The sequence below is a fragment of the Myiozetetes cayanensis genome, unplaced genomic scaffold (assembly GCF_022539395.1).
Source record: "Myiozetetes cayanensis isolate MyiCay16 unplaced genomic scaffold, myiCay2020 scf6-25, whole genome shotgun sequence".
Classification (NCBI taxonomy): Eukaryota; Metazoa; Chordata; class Aves; order Passeriformes; family Tyrannidae; genus Myiozetetes; species Myiozetetes cayanensis.
Genome location: NW_026087853.1, coordinates 10,056,726 through 10,083,142, shown reverse-complemented (window position 1 = coordinate 10,083,142; position 26,417 = coordinate 10,056,726). Strand labels below are relative to the sequence as shown.

The following is a 26,417-nucleotide window of genomic DNA, read 5'->3' as shown; positions in this document are numbered from 1 at the left end:
GGAGACTTCATTCTAATTTTCAAATCTTATTTTTAAAAGCTACAGAACTGTTTTTCCCACACTGTTACACGTGTCCTTCCAACTATAAACAGAGGGGCAGAATTTACATGTAAAGCCCTGGAAATCTCTCTTCAGGATCTAAAAACTGCCTTTCAGTTTATGAGAATTTTACAATGTACACTACAGCTTGTAATTTTGTTAAAATGGGAGTGCAATGTATGACTGGAGAGAAGGAATTCCCAGATCTCTACAAGTTATGTAAGGTTGTTGCTATTTCTAATACTTAATAGGAAAGTATTTCCTAATCTCATCACTAGGCCAAAGCTCAATATTGGTGTCTTGAGACTTGGGCTAGACTGACTTTGAGAACACTTGATGCTGAGGTAGAAGAAAGTGTTTCTTAGCAGGAATTTTTGATCAGTTATTATATCATGGCAATTTGGGATATGAGCAAACAAAGCAGTGGTGTAGTGAGAAGTGAAGGTAAAAATGGAATGTATACTTGCAGCAGCCTTGGAAATATTTATGAGGCAAATCTGTACTTGTAGTTAACCTAAAAAGGGAAGGAAAGGTGATGTAACAGCAGAAAAAAAAGAAGGAATGAGGAACAGGAGAGGATCTTGTCAAGAGTACCGAAGGGCTATGAGATAAGTTTTAAAATCCTCACCTTCAGTAGTACTTAATTTATTTTGTATAACTCAAGACTTCTTTGGTTTTGGGGTTTTTTTAGATGTACATACTTGTAGAGCTACCAGTACATTAACCTCTGACTGAAGACAGTATACAGTTCTTTTGAAAGACTTTTCCTCACTACCTGTAGAGAACATTTCACAATTACCGTGGCTGTGCATCTCCTACTAGGAAAGAACACTTTCACATCTGCTTTCTTTGCAAATACTGCTCCTGATTCGTAAGCACACAGGCCTGGCCCTTACAAAGCCAATAACCAAATGAATGCAAAAATACTAACGAGTGGTACTTTTCCCTTGGCACCTCTGCAGGCAGGAAAGTTCCTTGGCGGGGTGAGGAAGGGATGTCCTGCGGCGGTCGGCAGGAGGGGAAGTCAGCGGAGTGTGACTGGAGCAGGGAGCTGCTGCATTTGCAAAGCACGTACGGCTGTGCTGGGTGAGGGGTGAGGAGTTCGGGGACGGAGCGGCGCGTTAATAATTAAGGCAAATACCTACACCTGATATTTTAAATGAGGGGATCGCTTCACGTACTGGAATTTTGTGCGGTGACTGAACCGCAATGCATCGATTGCTTTCAACGCTGTTCTGGGTGACCGCGTTCACGCACTTGGCCGTGAGAGGGGGGCCAGGCTGCCCCCAGCACCGGGACCCGGCGGCCCGCCCGGCATGTCCGGGCGCATCCTGAGCCCAAGCGTGTAGGAAAGCAGTGGGGAACGAACCACCCTCCAAAGAAAAGGAATAAAAAAAAAAGAGAGAGAAAATTTCCTCCCTCAGGAAAGATTCCCGAGTGGCAGTGCCAGCTCAGCCGCACAGCTCCAAGGCGCGGGTCCCGCTCCGGGCTCAGCCGGCAGCGGCAGCGGGAGCGCGCCCGGCCCGTGTGCGCGCGGGGACTCCGCTCGCGGGGGGGCCCCGCCCGTTACCGGCCGCGCTCGGGGGCGCCCCCTGGCGGCCGCAGGGGCGGAGCGCGGGCCCCGCGCGGGCCGCGGGCGGAGCTCCCGCGCAGGGAGGGGGCGGAGCCGCCGCCAGCCCATTGGCTGCTCCGCGCCCCGGGGCGCGCCCCGCTCTCGCAACGCCCAGCGATTGGCCGGCGGCGGCCAAAGGAGGCGGGGCGCCGCGGCACGGCGCGCTCGCATTGGCTACTTTACTAGCCTGGGCGAGGCAGGCGCGGCGATTGGCTGCGCGGGCGGGGAGGGGGCGGGGCCCGGCCGCAGCGCCCTCCCGGGGCTGGGCCCGTGGCGGCGGAGATCTCGCGAGGGAGCGCGGGCGGGATTTGGCGGCGCTGCCTCCCTCCCTCCTCCCGCTGCCTGTCGCTGCCGCTCGGCGCTGGTGTTTGTGTGGAAGGGGGAGGAGGAGGAGAAGGAGGGCAGGCGAGAGGAGCCCGAGCCCCACCATCCGCCGAGGGGAGCGGACCGGAGCCTCCCCGCCGCCCGCGGAGCTCTCTCTGCGCCCCCTCGCCCCGCCATGGCCTCGGGAGACACCCTGTACATCGCCACGGACGGCTCGGAGATGCCGGCCGAGATCGTGGAGCTGCACGAGATCGAGGTGGAGACCATCCCGGTGGAGACCATCGAGACCACCGTGGTGGGCGGCGAGGAGGACGAGGAGGAGGAGGAGGAGGACGAGTGCTGCGAGGAGTGTGGCCCGCACCACCCGCCCCATCACTACCACCACCACCAGCCCATGATCGCGCTGCAGCCGCTGGTGTCGGACGGGGACCCCAGCGGGGCGGGCGGCGGCGCGGCCGGCGGCGGCGGGGGGCAGCTCCACCTGCACCACCACCACCAGGAGGTGATCCTGGTGCAGACCCGCGAGGAGGTGGTGGGGGGAGACGACTCGGACGGACTGCGGGCCGACGACGGGTTCGAGGACCAGATCCTCATCCCGGTGCCGGCCCCCGCCGGGGAGGACGAGTACATCGAGCAGACCCTGGTCACCGTGGCCGCCGCCGGCAGCAAGAGCGGAGGCGGCGGCTCCTCCTCGGCCGGCGGCGGAGGCCGTGTTAAGAAGGGCGGCAGCGGCAAGAAGAGCAGCAAGAAGAGTTACCTGAGCGGGGGAGGCGGCGGCGGGGCCGAGGGCGGCGGCGGCAGGAAATGGGAGCAGAAGCAGGTGCAGATCAAGACCCTGGAGGGGGAGTTCTCGGTTACCATGTGGGCCTCGGGTAAGTGCGCGCCGGGACCCCTCCCTCCCCGGGCCGCGGGCCCCGCCGGCGGCCGCGCGTCGCGGCCGGGACGGTTTTGTTTTGAAGGGAGGCCATGTTTTGGTGTGTGCGATGGGCGCCGCCATGTTCATCGCCAGGGCAAGTATGGCGGCTCCCCGAAAAGATGGCGGGGTCTGCGCTGCCGCCGCCGCTCGGCCCGGCCGCGCCGGGGGGAAGGAGGCAAACATGGCGGCGGCCGCCAAGATGGCGGCGGCGGGGGGTGCGCGGGCGGGCGGGCGGCAGCGCCGCCGGCTCCCGGGCCAGGCCGCAATGGCGTAGTTTCTGCAGCAGGGGGAGGCGGGGTGCGGGGCGAACCTCCCCGCGCTCCCCCCGTCCCCGCCCCGCCGCCGCTCCCCGCGGGGCCCGCTCCGCGCCTGCCCCTCGCCCGCCCTCCCCTCCTCCGGCCGCTGCCGCCGCCGCCCTCTGTCCTCCTTCTCTCCCCACCGCGTTCCCCGGCCCGCCGCCCCTGCCCGGCTCCTCTCCCTACCGCCCCGCTTCTCTCCCTGCCGCCCCGCGGCCCTGAGCGAGGCGTATGCGCCGGGCCGAGACCGCAATGTGCGGGCACAGACCCGCCCGCACCGGCCCCGCGGCTGCCCCGGCGCGGGGCGGCGAACCCCGAAATACCGTGCACGGCTCGCCCGGGGGCCGCCCGGCCCCGGCCCGCTGCGGTGGGTGGGGCGTCCCCGCCCGGAGCCGGCGGTGCCGGCGAGGGGAAGCGGCTTCTCGCCCCCGCGGGGCTGCCCGCGCCTCCCGCCGGCTCGGAGGGGGCGGCCGCGAAGCACCGGAGTCCGCGGGGAGCCGGGGGTGACAGCCGGCAGGGGCGGCCCCGGGGCTGACCTCCGTCCCTGCGAACCGCGGGCAGGAAAGGGGCGATTCCTGCTTGGCGCTCGCGAACCGTCCAGCTTTTCCCTCGCCTAGGTCTGAAGCTTTAAACAGGCTTTTTAAATAAGCGCAGAGAGTCCGTGTCGTGTGAGATTGTGGGTTTTTTGAGTAGGGTTTTTCTTTTTTTTCTTTTTGTGGGAGTGTCCTTTAAAGGGAATAAAATCTCATTGAAGGGGTTTTAGTATCTGTGGGACTTGGAGTAAACCTGACTTGGCACCTACCCTGCCCACTTAATTTTATTTTATTTTATTTTTTATTTTTTCAAAAATGTATGGCTGGCAGCAAGGCTCTGTCATCAACAGTTCTGTCCTTAAGTTATGTAAATGCGGCAAAAAAGCGGTCAAATGGTATGAGTTCATGTAACGTTTAAATTAGTGCGTTCTTTTTGAATGGGTAATCTGTCTTGCATATCATAATTTTTGTGCTCTTTTGGATTTTTAAAAGTGTTTAGTGATGTCTAAAATGTTTGCACTCTGATGTTTGTGAATGACCAGTTGTTGTTAGAAAGGCAAGCATAGAAGAGAAGGTATATTGGATGACTGAATTCTCCTGCCTGAAAAGGTGGCAAGGATGGTGGTTCAGATTTTTGCTCTCTTTTTAAAGACAGGTGATTACTTTAGCAAGTTTGACAGAGTGTCTGACACTACTGAGATGTAGTCAGTTAGGTAGCCTGGTCAGCTTAATCAAAGTTCTTTGCTTCCTGATGAACAGAAAAGAACATATAAGAGTTTCCCAACTAATGTTTAGTAGGATGGTGTTTTGTATGCTTCTGTGTCACTGTGTGAAAACTGAATAAATTCCCTTGCTGGTATTTTTCTTAGAACTGACCATCCAAGAAAGATAAAAGATAATAGAAATTAATATAGTCTTCTGGCTTGTGGAAGCTGCCTGAGGTAGCTGAATGCAAGTGGCTGTATGACTCATGAGCTGGCAGGATACAGGACCTCGCTGAGATCAATTGACGATTTCTAGCATGCATTTGCACTCGGAAATTCAGAGTGCCTGATGGGATGCTTCCTTAGAGCTTCTGCATGCTGATTATTACTTGGCTGAAGTGAAGCATGTGTATAATCAATAAACTTGCTTCTCTTCCCATGTACACAGCTTTTGCATCAGGGGTAGCCCTATTGATTTCGGTGGTTTTGTTCTTTATGAGCATGACCATGCAAGCTCAGTGGGAATGATATCCACTTATAATTTACTGGAGATTGAATTGCATTGCTATATCTAACTCAATTATATCCATGGTGCAGAAGAACGAAGACCTAGTCAGATTTCACTTCTAATGCCAATAAAGCCCCTTCAAAAGTAAAATCAAATATGTGGGCGAAAGAAAAGTCTTAGAGTTTGACCTCCCCTCCTCTGTGCGTGCATGCACACACCCCCAGCTTCAAACAGCCTGATCAGTTGAGATCTTGTAAAGTTTTACTGAACATATTGGACAGGCTCTTACGCTTCATATGTAACTTATTTAATGTTACAGAAGTGGCCTGAAGTGGTTAAATGTTGGGGCTTTATCTTTTTTTATCTGAAACATCAGGGAGCAAATCGTTACCAGAAAAATCGCCAAGGAAACGGTACTTGAGACAGGGACACACGCAAACCCAAACCCCCAAAAAACCCAACCTGAGTACCCACACAAAAACCCTAGCCTAAATTAACACCAAAAAAACCCAGAACCACTGACTTGCAAAAGGGTAGTAGTACTAAAGTTTCCCTGCAGAATCAGGCATACTTTATTTTGAAGAAAGATAGCAGTGTTGCATCTGTATTTACCATAATTAGAGACTTGCTTGCACACTGATGTAATGGACTGGTTTAAATGCTTAGCAAAAAGTTCATCAAAAGACGAACAGTAAATAAGGCCATGCATTAAGATACAACAATGAGCCCTATATTGCTGTGCATGGGTTTTTGAATCAGGAACAAGGGCACTTTGCTCACCACAGTGTGGGAAGACAATGTGAATTAATTTCTTGTTACTGTTTGCTGGTGCTACTATATTAGCTTGTACATGGGTGGTACCAAATTTAGCCAATCATAAATCTTTGTCCAGAAATGGAGTATAGCATGTCTTGTAACACCTTTTGAAATGTGTAGAAATAATCTGTGAAATATATAGCAATGTGACTAAAGGGGACTACTTAGTCCTCATCTTGTTATGTGCTTATTTAGAAATTGCAGTACTGTTGTTGGCAACGATTTAGACTTACCATAACTTCTCTTATCACCTTGGTATCTATGGTGATATCAAACTTGTGACCCATAATTAAAGTGTTTAGTTTGAAACAGGAATGCTTTGTTCTAGTTCAGATCAGCTTTTCAGTTCTTCAGAACAGAATTATTTGTTTTTCTTCATGTGTGAAAATAAGAAGTGAACAAAGGTGCTATATTTCTGAAAGGGTTGAAGAAGTGTATCTGGTGGATACTTCAATCATGTTCTTGTAGCATGTTTATACTGTCTTAATATTTATCAGAAAACTGTATTTAGTTAATGGTGCTCTCTGAGAGAGGCACCCCAATTTGTGCTAGAAAATTTGTTTTTTGTCGAGTGGAATTTATTTATGCCATTGCTGGATTCAACTTGAATCATTGTCTCTAGTGACTTTCTCCAGGTTGGGTGCACAATAGCGGGAGGGGGGGAGGATCATGAGAAATCACTTTGTTAGATGGTGCTTGCAAAACTGATTGTTAAATGCAGGAGCCTTTGGGAAGGTGGTGCTTAAATACTGGCTGCGTCAAATACTGGAATTTCAAGCAGTTGGGACTTAAGTGTGAGTGGAGAAAAAGTATTAGTGTAACTACATCTGGTTCTAGGTAATGACTCTGTCAGGCTTTCAGGCCTGAAATAGGTGTTGGCTTAAACCATTATTGTTAGCATAGTCTGCAAGTTAAGGGCTGAAATACCCTGAAACAACCAAACACTGTCCACAGATGTTAAACTGCTCAAGTATCCTATCCCTAGGTGGGAAGCACAAAGATGCAGAAGTTACTTGCATGGTTTGAAAATTATTTTTGATCATCTGGGAAGCCTGTGCTGTGGACCCATATTTGGAAACTTGGGGAGTTCATGTTGGATTTCTAGAAAGTTCTTCAAAACCTCTTAAAAAACTCAATGTCTCAAAAAATATAGGAGGGTTTTCATGTTACTTCATCAGATGGCAGGGGTGAGAAAAATAACCATCTGCTGTCTGACCAGTTGTCTTCTATAGTATAAATGATAGATGAGTCACTTAGTTCAGTCGTGGGCCTGTATCAAGGATGGCCAAAATGCTTTGCGATGACAGATAGGTAATGAGATTCTTATATGAAAGTTTTTCATAATGGAGGCAGAAAGTATTAGTTCCTTTAAAATATTAAGATGACAATCATATTTCTCAATCTGATTATGATACAGGCTTCTGGTATCTGTAAGTACTGAGTCTGCCCTGACGTTTTTTTCCAGTGATAAGATGGACATTTTCCTGTGTCTATTTTAAATATATTTTCAGTTTTGAAAGTGAAATACATGGATATGGTTCACCATCTAAAATAACTCAATTAATATGCCTCTTAGCCCACCTTTCAAACTGGAATCCTCTAGCTTGCTACTGGATCCTTCCTTGGGACGCTTGAGTCACTCATATGCTGACCATTCAGAAGGTCATAGTGCTTCGGCACGGTGTCTCATAAATGCTGAAGTCAGATGATGACTATTGATATATGCACTGTTTTTGTCAGTTCGTGTCTCAGTGGTGTGAAATAAGAGATGGGTGACAGGGGGAAAGAAGAACCTGTTCTCCATCTGTGTGCAAGGCACGTCAGAGGGAAAGTAACCTAGCAGCCAATTAGGTTAAAAAATGACATACTGTGCAAAATAGAATTTTAACATTCAGAAGTGCCTGCTAAATAACTGTATTATTTAACAAGCTAATTACAGTTCTTTGCCTCCAAACATGACCAATGAACTAATTTGCCTGGGGAGATTGCAGTGTGGTAGCAATAACCAAGCTGTTACGACAGTGCCTTGGTACTGCTCAGTTGCTGAATACATCCTTTGTCACGTAATTGCTTCTCAGCTGTTCCTAAAAGCAAATGTGTTTAACCATGTGATCATAAAAAGAAAATTTAAGCTTAAATGTTGTTCATCCCTTTTGCTAGTAAGTAGAATGTCTTTTAACTTGGTACCTTGAGGAGGAAGCTATAAGATCAGGTCTCATTGCTTTGCTGCCAGGTGTATCTCCTGAGTTCCCTTTGGCACCCTGTTTTCCACAGGGGAAAACTGATTGAATAACAGTGCTTTCTCTCTGCTTGGTAATAGAGCAGGATTACCAAGCAGGCTCAGGATTTGGGGATCTCAAAGTGGAGTACGATGGCTAAAATCGAGACTAACTGAAGCAAAAATACTGACAGAGCTCCTTGGGTTGAGAGTTAAGAGCATCATCTTAGAAAGCTGGGGAGTTCCAGAGATGTCAGCTGGAGCCAGCTGTTAGTCTAGAGATGTATGAAATAATGGGGTTCTGAGGTGGGTGGATTTTCTGTGCAAGAGAAGGGCTGCAAGAGATGGAGAAAGTGTGGTAATAAGAGGCAAAGCATGATCAATAAAGTCTTTGGAAACAGATTCTACCATGTTTTGTCATTGATCTGTTATGCGGAATCTGCAGTTAGTAGTTTTATCTTGGTAATCTTGCTTCTTCCTACTTCATTTGGTACTTTTAGTTCTCTTAAAACCTCTGACTGATTCACCAGTACTCAGAAGACATGGCTTGCTAAAACAGTGAACTTTCACTGATCTTAGTAAAAAAATGTTTGAAATAGTGGCTTTGAAGGGCCTAAGTGGATCTGGTTCAACATGTGTACTGCCTGTATATACGGCATGAGAGAAGTGCAGGTGGAAGGATGCTGAACATGAAGATGTGTTTGGGTATGTGCTCTAAAGAGGGGCATAGTCTAAATCCAGTTTAGACTAAGTACCTATCTTAATGTAATTTGGTGTAGAAGGATGTAGGGGAGTATCTGTGGTGTCTCTAACAAACCAGTATTTTACAGCTTTATGAGATAGATGAATATTGGACATAGCTATTGTAGTGACTGGTAGAGAATATTTCTGTGAAGATGGTGAAGTTGACGTGTGTTCAGATCCTCTCCGTCTTTCAGAAGAGGGGAATTAAAATTGTGTTCTGAGTTCATAACAGCAAGCTGCATTAGATCTATAAGAATAGTGCTAGATATGCACTTAAGCAGAATGCCTTATGTTTCAGTCTGCTATACTCTCAAGTGGTTTTAAGGGCAAAACAGTGGATCAGATAGTACCTAGCAGTTAATTTCCTTTTCCTGACTGGCTCCATGGCTCTGTCCATATTTAGCTTGCATGGTTGGCATCCAGATTAGGTTGGTTTGGGCATAAACTGCATGGAGTTTTACTATGCCTTATTTGTACTGTACTTATCCAGAGGTGTCACTGTAATGTCAGGTTTGTGTCTGTGTTTTGCCGTGCTTTGGATGCAGTATGTTTGATTCTCCAGTGCTTCATGAGAGGAAAAGCGGGAAGTAATTTGCCTGTGGTGAGCATCAGGACTTGCTTGAAGGCAGAAAACATCAGTCAACTTACCCAGTTTGCAGTGAGAATTATTGGTTAACTTGTCAGCCTGAGTGAGAGTTTGCTTGCACTTTACCCTCCAGACTTTGAGCTACCTAGTCCAGGTTGGTAGGGCATCACAAATAAAGTGAATTTGTGCATAGAGAACATTCGTAAAGTTTTTTCCATTTCCAAACTTTCTCCAAAGAAGTGTGTATGGGGTTTTTGTGTGTTGTTTTTGGTTTGTTTTCCGAATGAGTTGATAATGGCTTAGTATGGTCTGTAACTAAGATGGTCAGAATACTAAAGAGCTGTTGAAGCCTCTTGCTACTTTTTCCGAAGTATTAACTTGACCTAAGACTTCAAGGTAAATGTTCTGTATTTTTTGCTTTGGTTTAAATTCGGTTTTAGAAGTGGAGATGTGTGCTGCTGTAGAGATGCAGTTTTTTGGTATAGGAAGGCGTGCTTGTTTTTTCACATAACTGTCAATATACTAACCAACAGTTGCTCTTATTTTCTACTCTATCAAAGCAATATGTTCATAGTTTTTTATGTTTTGCTTCAGTAGTCTGTGGAATTAAATAGCTGTGGAATTGATTTCTGTTGGCAGGCATTTGGGAAGTAAAGGCACTGAAGGCAGACTTTCAGTTTGGTCCTCAAATAGCAAGAAAGCATTGTGTAATAGTGAGCCTTTACAGTTGGGAAGGAAAGAAGATCTTTAGGGATGTGTACAAGATTTCCCTGTTGACTCATGCATCTGATCTGAGGCAGGAAATGAAAACTTGTCTATGTTATGAATGTCATCAAACAGTCAAACTGCAAGTTCTGGGTAACTGTTGAAATGGCTACATTGAAGGCAGCTGATCTCATCCTAGTCTACAGCATGGAGAAGGCATCGCTTTTAGCTTTGCAGAAATTCTGTGCCCTTCTGGGCTCCATGTCTTTTTCTGCCTGTGTAGGCATTGCTAAATATCTTTTTTTCAAGTTTCTATTTGGAAGAACAAAATGTTACCAAATAGAAGGTTTTTTAACTTGAATTTGTAACTCCTTCAGGTGCTGTAAAATTTAACATATAATCCTCTCTTCAAGTAATATCAGTTGCTTTCTTTAAAGCACTGGAAGAAGCTGAAACTGTGTGATGAGCGGAAAACTAGATGAGAATAAAAAAGATCTAAATAGTCAATTTTGTGGTTTATTTTGAATTTAATGCTGCAGATAGTATTTTCTTATTTACACTTCAGTCTTTGCAGCATTGGAGTCTGTTTTCCTCTTTCGCTATGGAATATACATGAACTGCTATTTGATCTGGTATATCAGATTAAACCCAAACTAGCAGTAACATTTCTAGAAATAGCTTGGTGGCAAACATTAAAAGCAGACATTACTAATTGAATACAAATTTGTGCTTAGTGTATGTCCTTTATTTGCATATATGTTGTCCTCTCTCTCCTAGCCTAAGTTAGTGAGTAATGACTAATGTTATTTCCTGTGTTTCTGTTTAGGGGAAAGGAACGCAAAACCTTTCCTCTTTTGTTTTCTGCCTTATGTTTTCCTATCTCTTTTTAATTGGTGAAATACTATTTCTGTCCTACCACCTTGTGTTTTCATTGCTTAAACACTACCTCTAAAATAAAACTTCCTGTTATTTTTGTAAAACTTCTTGTGTATAAAGTAATTTCCAGAATCTGCCCCCCATACACATAGTAGGAGAAGTACTGTGTTATCAAGTTTATTACACTGAGCTGAGTAGTTACAACCATATATATATATATCTTGTGTTAGGTGTATTTGAGGGTGGAAAACAGGATAGGTGCTGTGCCTGTCTTTTTCTGGTGTGACACTGCAGTGAGGAACATAGATGGATGTTTTTGTTCTCTGTAATTTTTGTGTATTTTGGTTTCTGTTAGAAATAGGAGAGAGAAAAGATTGTGCCTTTTATGTTCTAAGGTCTAAATGTGAGTAGACAGCAACAGCAGGTCTTCCACCTGATTTCACTGTAGTCCTTGAGCACAAATTCGTAGGAGGAGTTCTAGAGCAGTACCTTAACTGGCTTATAGATCAAAGCTCTGAATAATTCCAACCTGCTGTTTGCATAGTAGAGTGGGAAGGAACTTAGCCTGGCCTTTGACACAGAAGGAGGAAGCCCCTTTGGGAGGGAGATGCAGGATTAAGTTTGTTTTCTTTCAGACCTGTCTGCAGGTGTTTAAAAACCCTAATTTTACAGGCAGGTTCTGAAGTACATTAGCAGTTACTTTTAAATTTCTTGTCCCTCTGTGACACTTCTGTTGGAGGTCTAGGGAGTCTGAAGACTTGAAGTAAAGATCAGTAGTCCTGACATCATAGGGTAAGTGTCTGCCACTTCTCTGATAGACTTCCAAAGTATGGACTGCTGTTGAGTACTAAAGAGGGTATGGTGAAGATTAGTCTTGAAGAGTTTAGGGGAATTGAATATTTAGGCATTGTTTCAGGAAAAGTACATTATCTTTCAAATGCGACCAATATTTATAGGATTGTTCTACTTATTTCTGTATTTGTATACAAGTAGATATGCAATTTTTGGTTTTTCTCCTCACTCACTGTACTCTTCCTGTGTTCTTCATGCTGTAACTGTCTTTTTGTTCTTCCCAGTTAGGGTGGTGATCTGGAAGTGCCATGTATTCTTTTAAATGTGCAGCATTAGTGAATTTAAATTGAGATGCAGCCTAATAACTTATATGCTGTTTTGATCCTTAGTAAGTACTGAATTCAGTATTTTGTGTATTTCAGATGATAAAAAAGATATTGACCATGAAACAGTGGTGGAAGAGCAGATTATTGGAGAGAATTCTCCTCCAGATTACTCAGAGTACATGACAGGGAAGAAACTTCCTCCTGGTGGAATACCTGGCATTGACCTCTCGGACCCCAAGCAACTGGCTGAATTTGCTAGGTAAGTAGGAAGAAAGGAACTTTAAACTAAAATGGTTTTCTTTTCACTGGTGTAATTATGAAACTGTTAGGCAGAACTGTAGATTTAGTATGGCTTATTGTTCCATTTAATTGTCTTCCAAAACAAGGGATTTAGCATCAGCTGCTCTCTTCTGAACTAAAGTGGGGTTTATATTCACTTCTTCAATGACTTCTGGTCTTTAGTTCTGTTGGGTAAGACAGGACCTAAATACATCAATAGACTCACTCTAAGTGAGCCTTCCTTGGCACGGGGGTTAGACTAGATGATCTACAGAAGTCCCTTCTAACCCTATCAATTCCGTGATTTTACATGACAGAATATTTCTTTCATGTGAGTAGCCTTAAATTCCTGAGCACCAAAGGATCCGATAAGTGAGATGCTATGTTCAGGTAATTCAGCACTAAGAAGCTAGACTATAGTATTTAGTTTGTAAAGCCACTTACTGTCTTTTTTCACCTGCTTCTTAAGTTCGAGGTCTTTAACAACTTCATGGAGTCTCGGTGTCCTGCACTTTCAAGTGCCACCGATAATTACAGTCGCAATTGGTAACTGTACTGCTTGGGTTTTCCTGTAGTAAGTCAGAATTGTCCCTCGTTTACATATCAATACCTTGACGTGAGTGAGAAGGTGACTGACTGTCGAATGGAGGTGGAGTGACTTGTTCCGGGTGTACCGGAGGTGTCCTCTGCAGGGCCCTGGCCCTGGTACCGGGTGCTCGGGGCCGCCCGTGGCCACCAGAGGGCAACCGCGAGGCGGGCGGCGGAGCCGCTCCGGCCCCTGAGGTGCCGCACCGGGGTTGCCCTTGAAGTGCCCGCTTGTTCGGCTGCTGCTCTGCTCGGTGCAGGGCAGCGTTACTGCTGTGTCTGCGCTTACCGGAGCCATAGCTTCCTCTAGCTCCTGCTACCAGTTTTACCCATGCTGAAAGCAAAATGTGCGTGTAAAGCCACACTCATTTTCATTTTTTTAGCAGCTGGCTGTGCTTCTGGTGCACAGTTCTGGCACTTAGAGCCTAGTACAGAAGTGTGCCTTTTTCCAGGTAGTTGCTAAATGGCAGGGACTTTTGATACAAGGTCCGGTCTGGCTTCATGGATTTTGGTGTTCAGTGTATGCATCTATTCCTGTTTCACCTTTTTAATCCTGCTGCTTTTTTACAAGTTTTTTCCTGTTACTCTGTAATGTGTTTGTGCCAGATGATTGACAGCACAGCCTTATCCCACAGTTATTTTCAGTACAACCACTGAACTATGAATTTTGAAGGCTAGTAAAATAGTTGTGCAGGTCTTGATCTGTGTTTCAGGCTATCTGATCTGAAAATGCATAAAAGCACATTATAAACAACTGAAAACAGAGTTCTGTCTATAGTGATGGGTGGTTCTAACTATTGATACTACTCTTTCTTGTTTTACTGTTGTTTATCAAAGTTAATGTGTTTTTCTCTACAAGCTGATGAAAAGTTCATTCTATTTTTTGTGAAAGCAAATGTTTAAGTGATACTCTTGAGTATATGTAGTGTTCTAATTCTAAAACTTTACTTATTTCTACTCACTATATGTTATTTTAAAACACGCTGAAACTTTTGGTTCTGTTAAACACTGAACCACTGAATAGCTGTCTTTTGTTAGGAAGTGGAAATAGTTTCTCACAGGCTATTCTCCATGTAAATACTGAATACTTTTTTCTCCAGATTGGTTTGAATACTTGAAATGGTTGCCAGGATTTGGGCTTCATGAGATGACCAGACTACTTCTATAAGATCTGTTGGCATATTTCTGAATACTGTAAAATGTTTTAGTTAGTTTTCTGTAGAGAAAATAGTGGCTGCTGTCAGTATTTTGAAATTATCACTTTTTTTTTATATTCATGGTAGAATGTTCTAGGAATTTCCAGAGCTAGAATTTATAGCAGATGATGGAAGGATTGAGGTCTATGTGTAGATAGTACTGTTAATCTATTTCTATGCAGCAACTAAATTTTAATCCACTTCAGTCAGAAGAGAAGTATATGATGATAGAATAAGAAACTTGGGGGGATATATCCTTTAACAGTATCCCCAAGTTGCTCAAAACCTAGGAAAAATTGTTCGGAGAACTTAATTTTACATACATGAATATTTAATGCATCTTCTGTTTTAAGAAAAGTTTTTTGACTTGTTGGTCAGAATTGATGACTGTCAAATTTTCACCCTTGCCTTAAAAAAGATTAAGAAGAAAATGGTTATGTTTTAAATGATTGCGTTTCTGAGACTAAAGAATATGGATGTATTAGAATTTGAATATTGTTTGAAGCTAATAAGATGAATTCAAGCACTCCTATCTCCAAACCACTGTTCAGTTGTCGTTTTGATCTTGCTGTGTGCAGTATCACTAGAAACATTGCATGCCAAGGTGGAAGTAAAAATTGAGTTTATGTGTCTGGGTTTGGAGGTTTTTTCACACTAAAAGAATATGTTTAGTGTAAAGTTCTCTGAAATTGTCAAGCATTGCTGGTTGTTTTAGAGTTCAGAATGTCAAAATTCGTAGTAGCTGTATTCTGAAAACCTTGAGCAGCACACGAAGTAGAAACTTGTAAACCTGTTAAGTAGCTTCATATGCTTGAGTAAAGTTTTGAATGAAAACCTTGTATTTTGATTACTTGCAAAAAGAATTTTGACAGTCCTCATAAAAGGAAGTGTGAACTGGCTAGTAAAATTGCATGCTAAGTGTGTTTTGTGTGGTGAGAGAAAGTTATTTTGGGTTGCTTTCCTGTTTTCATTAAGGTAGTTTAAAGAATCTCACCATACATTTGTAGAAATTAGCTACTGAAAACCAGGCTAGGTTCACTGTTTATAATGGTGCACTTTATTTTTATTAAGGATAAATTGACTCGAGACATTTGCATCGATTATTAGGAACAAATTTCTGAGGTTAAACTTAAACTAAGCTTGAATTCTAGTGGTAGTAGATTTTGGGCAAGATTCTTGTGTTATGATCATGATCTAGTTAGTGAAAGGTAATGCAGGAATTGACTTGATGCTTGAAGTTGTCTGTAGCTTTGCAGCCCTTCAGAAAAATAATTTGGAACTGTAGTAATTGAGCATCTGCAGTGGCCATCAGTGCTCAGAGCTCGGTGGGACTCCAGAGTGAGCTGTTGACTGTCTGTTGTGATACAATTGTCTTTCACCACCTGGTTTAGTGCATTTACCATTGAGTCACATAGCAGGAATCTGGATCCTTTAATTGGAACTCTTATGGTTCTTCCTGGAAAAGCTTTTATGCAATCTATGATTCCATTGGAAACACTGTGAATAAACAAGCTGTGTCAGAACATTAAGATGTGTTCAGTAACACACAGATGAATGACCATAAGTTATACCTTGTTGGGCAGTTTATCACCTTTTATAGATTATTTCATTCTGGTTTAGGAGTCATGAATTTTCTCTAACATGCTTTAAAAATGCAGTTTAAAAAAAAGGTGGATTTCTCTTAGACAATCATATCAGAATGTGAAATGTTAATTGTGAATGATGTGCTCAGAAAGACATAAAACCTAATAGTTACCATATTTTCATTTCATACCTTTGACTGGGACAGTGTAAATTCTTTCAAGTGGAATAAAATGTTTCATCCCAGTCTAAATTCATTACAGTAATTCAGGAGTTAGCTGTGAAGAAATCATAACTGCTTGATGTTAAAAGCTTGGGAGGGTAGCAGGGATATTTCTAGTGGGGGCATGTGGCAAATTCCCTCCCAAGCAAATCACTAAAAAGGGTATCCCTGATTGCCTCCTCCCTCTGTCTTGTTCTCCAGACAGATCCATGACTGAACTGCCTATAGACAGCGGGAAACAGACATCAGTAAAACTAAGAAATAAGGAAATATTCTATAGCTGGGGAATTGGCACAGTAGTGGGTCTTGGGGGTAAAACTTTACTCTCCATGGTTTTATCTTCTGCTGCTCTTGGTATCTTTTCTGAACGAGAGCCATTGTGAGGACTGCCCTTCCTTTCTGTCCACTTTCCAAACAGTTAGAAAGCAAAGGAGAGGAAACAGCATTAGCGTTTGAAATCGGACACCCTTCTTAAAAGTGACAAAGCATTCTGGTCACCCAGATTTATGACTTAGGCCTCTTTATAAGATGTATACTTTTGTATTGGTTTTGTTCTTGTTGCAGAGAAGCTTAAAGGGCAGTAAAGTGACAATTGCTTTACCCAAAGTGCTCTTCTAGGGGAGGGGAAATCTTCTGCTCTGTACCACACTGCGAAGGTCACTCTCCCTGTTTACACATACGATATCCTTCATAACTGCAGCAAACCTAGTACTTATTTTTACCAGAACTTTTAATGAAGTTTTTCTACCTAACTGTGACCAAAGCGCAGTTAAGACACTGGCCGTGGGGTTTTGGGTTGCATATAGATTGCTGGGACATCTTGTGCCACTCCCCTTTTATCTGTTTATCCAAAAGCCAGTCTATCCAGTTTCAGGAGTTCTTCAGCACAAGTGAACTCTTGCCTTAACACAGGGCCATGACGCTCGTGTTAGTTCTGCTCAGCAGGGCAGCACAAAGAGAATGGCACAAGGAGGGAGCAGATCAGCAGTGACAGTAACACTGCTGAGAGAGAATAATTTCCTCCATATCTGACTGTTGTTCTTAGGGGTTTGGTCATCAGCACAGGTGAATATCACTGCTTGTCGTCAGAGACCTCTAGGTTGTGTCAGAGGAGTTGCCTGAGAGAGTGTAATGCTTTTTAGGTTAGATTTATGTATAGAGGGAGAGGAAAAGGTGTGAGAACACAGAGCTGTTAACAGTGGCAAAAAGATTTCGGAACAACGGGGAAACCATAGAATTAACTGCGTTGGAAAAGACCTTTGAGATCATCAAGTCCAGCCCTTGATCCAACCCCATCCAAATTCTATACTGTTATTTATTTTTTGAATTATATTTACTTTATTCCTAGCCTTAACACTGTTCCTGTGGCTGCCTTTTAAAATTGGAGCTATGGACAAGCATATAGGTTGTGGAGATTGACAGGGGTGGGGATTGGTTCTGTCAGGGTACAGTACTTTCAGTTCAGATGTGTAGATGAAAGGAGGTGATTAGATGTAACTTTCACATACTGCACAGTGACAGTGTTGTCTTCTTTATTTTGAGAAACTAAGTTGTGATTTCACTCAGTCTTCCTTATGCACGGATAGGAGTGTTTGCTTTTATGGAGCTTGTTCTGTAAAGCTGTTGGGATGCACACCTTCCTTCTCCCTCTGCTGTCACCCATTCCTTCCCTCCACCCAGTACAAGTTAAGACTTAGCCTTTAATTGCAGTGTCCCAGTGCCTTGATCCAAAAGGTGTACACTTCCTGATTTTCACAGTTAGCTGCTACTAGACATGGCCCATGTAAATTCATTGCAGAAATGAAAATTTTGGTCTTACCATGTAAATCGACTTTTTTGCAAAGGAAACTGTTTCAGAAGTTCCTCCCCAATATTAATATGTGTGTCTGTAGTTGTGTTAAATAGTGATATTTGTTAGAGTTCTGTTTTTGATTAATGTTTCAGTCTAAGAAAACTTGGATGGAGCTGGTAGAGATGCTTTACTGGGTGGGAGCCAAAAGTCTCACTGCCACCAGCAAGAGCTACCTGCAACTGTGTAATTAAGATCAACAGCCCAGATTCTAGTCTGGTCTCCTTTTGCAGAAAGTTAATTTTAAAGTAAGACCAAAATCTTTTTTTCTAATGCATTTGAGTTCTTTGAGGGATTGTCCATGTGGATTCTGCAGCCCTGTGAGCAAGATGACATTTCTGACACAATGATCTATCATAACTGTGCCTATGGTGTACGTGCCCTCATGCCTTTAATCCAAGTCTGTAAAGGGCCCAGCAGTTTCTTGCTGCCTGTGGCACTGAGATGCAGCCTGGACACCGTTTGCCACCTCTTCCTGTCAAAGTGTGTGCTTCTGTTTTGCTGATTACCTTGGTTGTCTATGGAACCCTGTGCATATGCACAGTCTTGTTCCACATTTTAGGCTTAAGTTGCCCACTCACCATGCTTCCATGAAAAATGAGAGGATTTAAAATCTGCTCATTTATTAGCTAGAGCTTTTTTGTCATTTTCAAGTATACTGGCTGGACTGATAATCCTGAGTTTAGAAACAAAGGTTGAAAATTAAAAAGTCAGCTTATGGACGTTCATAATGTTATGTACCTGCTCAGACACCAAACTGAAAAATGTAAGGTGTATGTTGATGCTCCAGTCTGTCCCATGTCTGACCATCCAGTTCACCTGCAGTTGGTTCTTCAGGCTCCCTGACTACACTGGCCCAGGGTGTTTTCCTTCTCGCTCTACCTCAGCAGTCTGTTAGAGATATGACACTGTTGCAGCATTTCTTTCTCAAAGATTGACTTAATACCGAAGGCAAAACGCAAGAGTCAGGCGTAGGATTTAACACAGTGATCAGTGGGCTCTTAGGCAAAGTGTAAAAATACAGGTGCTGCCCACTAAAGCTATTTGTCACATCTCCTTGTTAGCAGTCCTGTTTTGGTCTAGGTGCTCCCTTTACAGGTGGTCAATTAAGACTTCAGAACAATAGTGGTTTTACTCATTCTGATCAGTCATGAGCATTGACCTTGGGTTTAGGAGTATTTTGCTTTGGTTTTTGAGGCAGGGGAAGACTCTAGACAACATTTAACAAGTTGATAGAAGGAGATGGTTTTGGCACCAACTTTGTCTCCTAAGGGTGTTTGTTCTCTAATCATAACACTTTCTCTCATGTCCCATCTTGTCAGATTATTCTGCTGTGTGACCGTTTTGACATTACAGATGCTCATTTCTGTGTCTTTTCCTGTTTTTAGAAGTCACAGAGATGTAACAATCCCGTGCAAAGGGTAGTTGAAGCTTTCTGTAGGGGTACTGTAAAGAAAGTTTTTGTATGTGTTTCCCTATAGTCTCAGTACCTGCAGTACTATGAGTGTGGAACCTCACTGGAGAGTGTAGTCAGTCAGTTAATCCCAATCACTTGTTTGGAGTTAGGTATTTTAATACTTTACTCAGGGGAGACTGTAAACTAAATGCAGGACAATCATTATTCCAATTGAATTTTATAAATTAAGTCTAATCAGTGAGATCAACTGAGTTGGTCTGTAGTTTTTAAAAAAGTAGTTGGAAGATTAAGATAATTTGGAGGCTGGTGTACAGGAGCAGATGCAGTTTGCTGTGTTCAGAATGTGTCTGCCCTTAAATTGATGAAATCTTAGGTGTGCTGCTGGTGATGGTGCAAGAGGAGGTTTGTCAACACAAATACCTTACACCCATTTTCAAGTTGCTGTTAATATTTGTAAACGTATTTTTGACCCTGCAGGAAACCGCAGTGTTCTCCAGTTAGCTCTGTACATAATCAGTGTAGTCTGGAGATGCTGAGCTAGCAGGAGTTTCCCAAATGTCCACTTACAGAAAAGAACAAAAGCAGCCTCTAAATTCTTGGGTTTGAATGTTGTGTGTGTGAAGTGGCTGTCAAGTGCTTTAGTCTGCAGGCGATCACTTGAACTGTGCTGCATCTGTAGTACTGAAAGGAGTCAGGTTGAGGGACCAGTGATAGCTGGCAGAGCCATAGGTGATTAGTCCATTACATAGGAGTCCACTGGCAATCGTAAGAATAATTTCCTGGGTTTTCAGGGCTTACGGAGCTTTTCCACTGCTCTTGCCTTAATTCAGCCTCTCAAGGCCTTCCATTGCTGTCCTCTCTCAGCAGTCCACGTGAAGGAGGCAGGTGAAAGAGCAGATTTCAGCCACACACATGGGAGTGTGACAGTACCAAAGAAGACTAGACCCTGCCTGGGAAGAAACAAATGTGGTCAGATTGGAGGGATTTTAACTTCTTTTTCCTGCAGCTCTTGAGAGTTTTTTAAATGCTTAGAAGTTACTGTTTAGCCAGTCTCAGATTAATTAACAGAAATGCATGGGAAAAAGTACATGTATACATTGCTTGGGAATCTCTTCCCCCAACCCTGTTCTTCAATATCAGTTTCCAGGAACTGAATTCATGGGAATTAAAACTGTCTTGGGTAGCAAGAGACACTTCTCCTTCTTAAAAATAGTGATTCTGATTAACTCCAATTATTTTTTGGATTTCAAACCACTCATCTCTGTTTAGTTGAGACTAGAGTACACCAGAAAACCTTTTGTTTACTTTACAGATATGATATGTAACCACCTTGTCACACAGAACTATCTCATACTGTATTACCAGGAAAAGTTGTTCAATAACCCACGTGAACAGACTAGCTCTGCTTCTACAGCAAGATTTGGGAATGTACCAAATCTCATTCCTTACCTAAGGCAGTCTCCAGCTGTGTGGGGTGCATTTATTCACACCTACCTACCTCTACCATTAGGTGGGGGTAAGCCTTCCCTTTTTGTTTTTGGTGTTTTTTTTTTTTTTGTTGTTGTTGTTGTTGTTGTTTTTTTTTTTTTTTGTGTGTGTGTGTTTTTTTGGAGAAATCACTACAGGTTTGAGAAATAAAGATAGCTAAAAGTGCAGTACACTTCCCCAGAGTGATGTCACACATCTGGCTCTTCTGAATTCTGACAGATGGTTGTTATGACAACACTGTTCTAAGATAGTTTTCTACAAAGAATCTTATGAAAACTGAAATAGACCTAACACATACAAGCAATAGTTTGCTGGGCTCCTTATGCAGTCAGTGGAGGTTAGTGGCACCCAGGACATAATGCTGAAGATCCCTGTCAGCGACCAAGAGTAAATAGGTGATTGATTGTCAGTTGCCAGGAGTGGAATCCGTATGCACAGTGGCTTAAAGTAAGAATAATGACTATTTCTGTGGCTGTAATGGTTGTCTTCGTTGTCGGGGTAGATTCCACAACTTGCCTGATTCATGCTTTCCCTGCATCTGTAGAGTTTTCTTCTCAAGTCTTGTGTGGTGAAAATTCTGAAGAATGATTGAATCTACTCTTCATGTCCTGCTACAGGGGTGGAGAGAAAGTGAAGCTAAATAGGCGACATAGATACTGCCACAACAAAAATGGAGTTTTCAAACAAAACCTCCTAATTACAATTAGTATAAGTCAGGAAAAAACCCTCTATTTCCACGTAGAGGATTAAGAAGGTAGCATTAAATGTCTTTGTATTTGAGAGGTTGTTCTGGAAGAGCAGAACTTTCCAAATCCTAAATTTTGCTCTTAGTATTATATTAAGGTTTTGAAAATATTAAAGTGAGTACCACTGATGCGTGTAATACTGAGGGATAAATGTGTTCATTATGTATGCACTTAGAGGAGAAGGGCTGTCTACTAATATTTAGTACTAATGTTTGTTGGTTCTATTTTTTATCTTTAAGAATGAAACCAAGAAAAATTAAAGAAGATGATGCTCCACGAACGATAGCCTGTCCTCACAAAGTAAGTGAAGTGCCCAGCTTATGAGTAGACAGTAATTTGTAGATCAGAATTTTGTATTGATGTTTTCTCTTGAGAATAAAAAACTAAAATACCTTACTGTTAATAGACTACACTCAGTTAACTGTATTTTAGTTATTATTCTCTAGAGGCTTCCTTAAAAATCTTTCACTGAATAATATATTATTCCCATTCCTTGTCTTAAGGTTAGTGCATCCCTAATCTTCTGGTAACCATGATGCACAGCCCCTAACATGCTGGTTTTACTGTTGTGATTTCCCGACACCCAAGAATACATACTTGAAAGAATGTTCTGAAAGCTGTTCAAAGTACGTTCCTAAGATCTATATATCCTCTGCTTGGAAACTATGACAGATTGGGAGTCTAGATCAGGAATCAGCAATTTATGGTGCAGATGCCAAAGTCAGCATTATTGGAAGACTCTGAATTATATTCCACAGAGCTGGAAGGTGCATCATCTTGAGAAGCAGGCATCTTGGAGATATGATTCTGACCCACTGGTAGCAGGGAAGCTTCTGTCTTGAATAAATGTTGCCAGTCACCTAGATTGGTAGCATCTGGCTTTACTGCATTATCCAGCTTTTGTAGTGCTTCTGTTAGCTGACTTAGTCTGTCACAAAAAAAGACAAATACAATCTTGCTGACTTCTGGTCTAGATTAAGTGTGAGCCTAAGCAAATAATCAGGGCAGATAGCTAATAGTACCCATTAGCATGAATGGAGGGCTACTTTCTGGCTGCCGTGGTGTAAGGAGTTTTCTGAATTCTTCTTTGTGCATAAATTGATTTCCAGTTCTCCACATTCTATGAGTGTCATGTTTTATCGTAATACAGTATGCAGAAATACAGGATCAGTTACTCTTTGAAGCATCAAGGAATGTTACCTTCATTTCTTTGATTTACTTTTTCATAGCCTCAGCTTCATCTGAACGGGGAGGGGGGAAAAAGAATGTTGTATCTTTACATTTTCTGTCTTCTAGTGTTTCTAGGCTTTGTGCATTTATGACTTCAGTTTAAAAAAAGAAATATACTGTAGATGTAACTGCTGCTCTTGGAGGCTAGGAGGGACTTGGAAATAAATACAAAAAAAGTTGATGATCTGTTAATTTTGGTGCTGCTTTGCCACACCCAGTTCTGCTACATGGAACAAATGGTGGCACAATACTTCAAAATTAGCCAAAGCAGTTCTAGTCCCTGAAGAGAGAACTCTTCTTGAAAGTGACGTTTCCTCTTTTTTAAGAAATAAGGCATGTTTAAATGTATTAATCTTGAAAAAGAAACATGCAGAATTTCATATTACCAATTTAAGTAGAAAGATTAAGTAAAGAGAGCAGCAGGTCACTGCTGGCTTAAGCACACTCTGGAATCAAAAGCAGTATTCCTGTATTGATGCAGCATGGACCCCAGGTTAAGATTTCAGATGCTGTAGCTGAGTTAATGTATCTTTTGCTTTTCGATTGAGTTGGCAGTAACTCAACAAATTCTCTCACCTTATTCAGTTGCCCAGTATCACATTGTAGGTTTAAACTGTAGCAGCAGTGGCACTCTGGCTTAAGGTGGTAGTGATCAGTACTGCTGCTGCCAGTTTGGGCAAGGTAGTTTCTGTAAGTTGTTATGTGCTGGAAACCAACCTTCTTGCTCCATTTCTTCTCAGAAATGAGAAGAAAGACAACAGAATGTTGGGAGATGGAGTGGTGCACATACAAATTGGTACTAGAGAATAATTTGTGGTATATTAGATACTATGTAATATGTTGTAGTAGTACTGTAGTACTCAGAATATTGCACGTTGGAGAATATACCGTAGGTATCCATGAATTATCATTTTGTTTTTTGTGGGTTTTTTGTTGGATTTTTTGTTTTGTGTTTGTTATTTCTTCTGAAACCATTGTGTGTTTTTGTTTGGTTTATTCATTTACTTCTATCAGAGCTGCATCTTTTTCATGAGACTGTCCTATTATTCCTTTGACTGCACGTGGCTCATAGTACTAAGTGAGGAGAGAGGTTGAGATTTTTGTGTTTGGAATTGTGTTTAGGTTTTTTTATCAACTTGTCAAATTATTAATTTTCTTGTATTGGTTTTTTAAAAATAAATATAAGGGATGTTCTTTTCAGGGTCAACTTATGCAGAAGTGTTCAGGGTATAAAAGCATTCTATATGCTTGTATTGTAGCAGATAAAACCTTCTTTATGAGAACTAGCTTATCTACTAATTGAGTTTCACTGTTCTTTTTAAGGGCTGCACAAAGATGTTCAGGGACAACTCTGCCATGAGGAAGCATCTGCACACTCATGGCCCTCGAGTACACGTATGTGCAGAATGTGGCAAGGCCTTTGTGGAGAGCTCGAAACTAAAGCGGCATCAGCTAGTTCACACCGGAGAGAAACCCTTTCAGGTATCCTTCACCTCTAGGTCTAAGTACCACTGTTTATACATGTACACTGTAACTGTAACCTGGCTTCCATACCACTTTGGGGATACTGTGCCTTTGTGTCTTTCCTAAAAGCAGATGAGGCAATGAATGATCACCTTAAAAACTACCCCTTCAGCTAATTAGTCTGTCATGTAACTGTTTCTATGGACTTCTCTAGAATTTGGCAGATCGTAGGTACATGGGAGATGCCTTTCAAAATAAGATATGAAGTTACTCACTTTAACAATGAAGGTTGCAGTTACTATTGAATTAAGAAAATGTCTCTTTCTCCTCATCATCTTTTCAACTTAGTGCTTGTGGACAACTGAGACTTGGGGCTGCTTGTTCATTTGACTCAGGATACTAATTTTCAGTAGAGGATATTAATCAGTTTTCAGCAAAATGATGGGAGTCACTAAAACTCTTTCTGTTGATATCCACTCACGTGGGCTTCTGCCACCAGAGGTCCCCTGCCCTCTTCATATGATACTCCTTAAAAATCTTCACAGCTGTTTATAGTCTTGAGCATATCTAATGTTCTCCAATGCACATTTAAGATATATTATTTTTTTATTATTTTTCAGAATAAATTATTTCAGAAACTTGATTTGCAGTCCTCAGGCACTTCGCTTAAATGTGTACACTGGATATCCTATGTGGTAAATATAAGTATTTACCACTGAACATGCTCTCCTTTTTATTTCAAGCCCACCTTAAAGTAAAGTGGGTAAAATGAGTAAATCTTGCAAATTATCACTGAAAGGGGGAAATTCTTTTGTGAAACCCTGTTTCTGTTTTGTAGTACAGTGTAACAAAGTACTGTTCCAGATGTACAGGTGTTTTTAGTGTAAGCATTTACTTCTAAGCTGGAAGTTAGTTATCTTCCTCTTTGAAAATAGATATGCTATTGTATATATACTATATATGGTATACTTCAGTATCTATACTTAAGTATTGCAGTTTTCAGTGTAGTTCAAAGGTGATGCCCACAGCTTCAGTATAATAATCTTCAGCATCTGACTTCATGTTTGTGCAGTCTAATGATTTGAGGAATATTGCTCTACTCAACGATGGAAACGTGTGCTGTTTTGTTAGCTAACAGAGTGTATCTTTTCCTTTCCACAGTGTACATTTGAAGGATGTGGAAAGCGTTTTTCACTGGACTTCAATTTACGCACACACGTGCGAATTCATACTGGCGACAGGCCCTACGTTTGCCCATTTGACGGCTGCAATAAGAAGTTTGCGCAATCAACTAACCTGAAATCTCACATCTTAACACACGCTAAGGCCAAAAACAACCAGTGAAAGTTGGAGGAGAACATTCTTGAACTCAAAAGCGTCTTGCAGGAAAATGAATTGGAAATAAATACGCTTCCCCTTTGTATATTGTTTCTAGGAAAGAATTTTAAAAAAAAAAAGAACCCTACAAACTAAAGGACGTGTTTTGATAAGTAGTAAATAAAAAGCAAAAAAAAAAGAAATCACACAAAAAACTTTAAGGTGACATTGTTAAGATGCTCTACCTTGATATGTAACCCCGTTTCAAGAACACGGTGTTTTGTAAAGTGCGTCCCCAACTGGACGGGTCAGCTCGTGAACTTGCATCAAAAAAGACAATTCTTTATACAACAGTGCTAAAATTGGACTTCTTTTCACATTCTTATAAATATGAAGCTCACCTGTTGCTTACAATTTTTTTTAATTTTGTATTTTCCAAGTGTGCATATTGTACACTTTTTGGGGATATGCGTAGTAATGCTATGTGTGATTTTCTGGAGGGTGATAACTTGCTTGCGGTAGATTTTCTTTAAAAGAATGGGCAGTTACATGCATACTTCAAAAGTATTTTCCTGTAAAGAAAAAAAAAGTTATATAGGTTTTGTTTGCTATCTTAATTTTGGTTGTATTCTTTGATGTTAACACATTTTGTATAATTGTATCGTATAGCTGTAATGAAATCATGTAGTATCAAATATTAGATGTGATTTAATAGTGTTAATCAATTTAAACCCATTTTAGTCACTTTTTTTGGAGAAATACTGCCAGATGCTGATGTTCAGTGTAATTTCTTTGCCTGTTCAGTTACGGAAAGTGGTGCTCAGTTGTAGAATGTATTGTACAGGCACTGACCGTTTATTAACACCTGATAATATGTACATCCCCCTATGTAATAGAAAGGGCAACAATAAAACAGTGGTCCTAAAGAAAGAATCTGGCAGAAAATGATCTGTAAGCACAGTCTATTTTCTTTTGTTGTCCAGAGCAGTTCTAGTTCCTCTTGACCTCCCAGAAATTGGAAGCTAAATAAACTCAAGTTTCCTTTAC

The 26,417-nt window shown here is 42.4% G+C and overlaps 2 protein-coding genes across 2 annotated transcripts in view; one reads left to right on the top strand and one right to left on the bottom strand.

Moving 5' to 3' along the window:
* DEGS2 (delta 4-desaturase, sphingolipid 2) overlaps nt 1-3,564 on the bottom strand; it is a 35,548-nt gene extending 31,984 nt beyond the window's left edge. Inside the window, exon 1 of the mRNA XM_050337163.1 lies at nt 3,511-3,564. The gene's annotated coding sequence lies outside the window, so the exon portion shown is untranslated. The remainder of the gene's footprint in view (nt 1-3,510) is intronic.
* Nucleotides 1,886-26,416, top strand: YY1 (YY1 transcription factor). The gene is made up of 5 exons (XM_050337160.1): nt 1,886-2,847; nt 12,092-12,254; nt 21,599-21,659; nt 23,913-24,071; nt 25,215-26,416. The coding sequence occupies exons 1-5, from the start codon at nt 2,151-2,153 to the stop codon at nt 25,395-25,397; spliced, it is 1,263 nt and encodes a 420-aa protein (XP_050193117.1). The 5' UTR covers nt 1,886-2,150; the 3' UTR covers nt 25,398-26,416.
* Nucleotide 26,417: the final 1 nt, after the last annotated feature.

Bases quoted from the DNA above. Each gene is read 5' to 3' on its own strand.
- YY1 (XM_050337160.1), top strand. From the start codon at position 2,151: ATGGCCTCGGGAGACACCCTGTACATCGCCACGGACGGCTCGGAGATG. The intron at 2,848-12,091 runs GTAAGTGCGCGC...TGTGTATTTCAG, and splicing joins GGTTACCATGTGGGCCTCGG to ATGATAAAAAAGATATTGAC. The intron at 24,072-25,214 runs GTATCCTTCACC...TCCTTTCCACAG, and splicing joins CCGGAGAGAAACCCTTTCAG to TGTACATTTGAAGGATGTGG.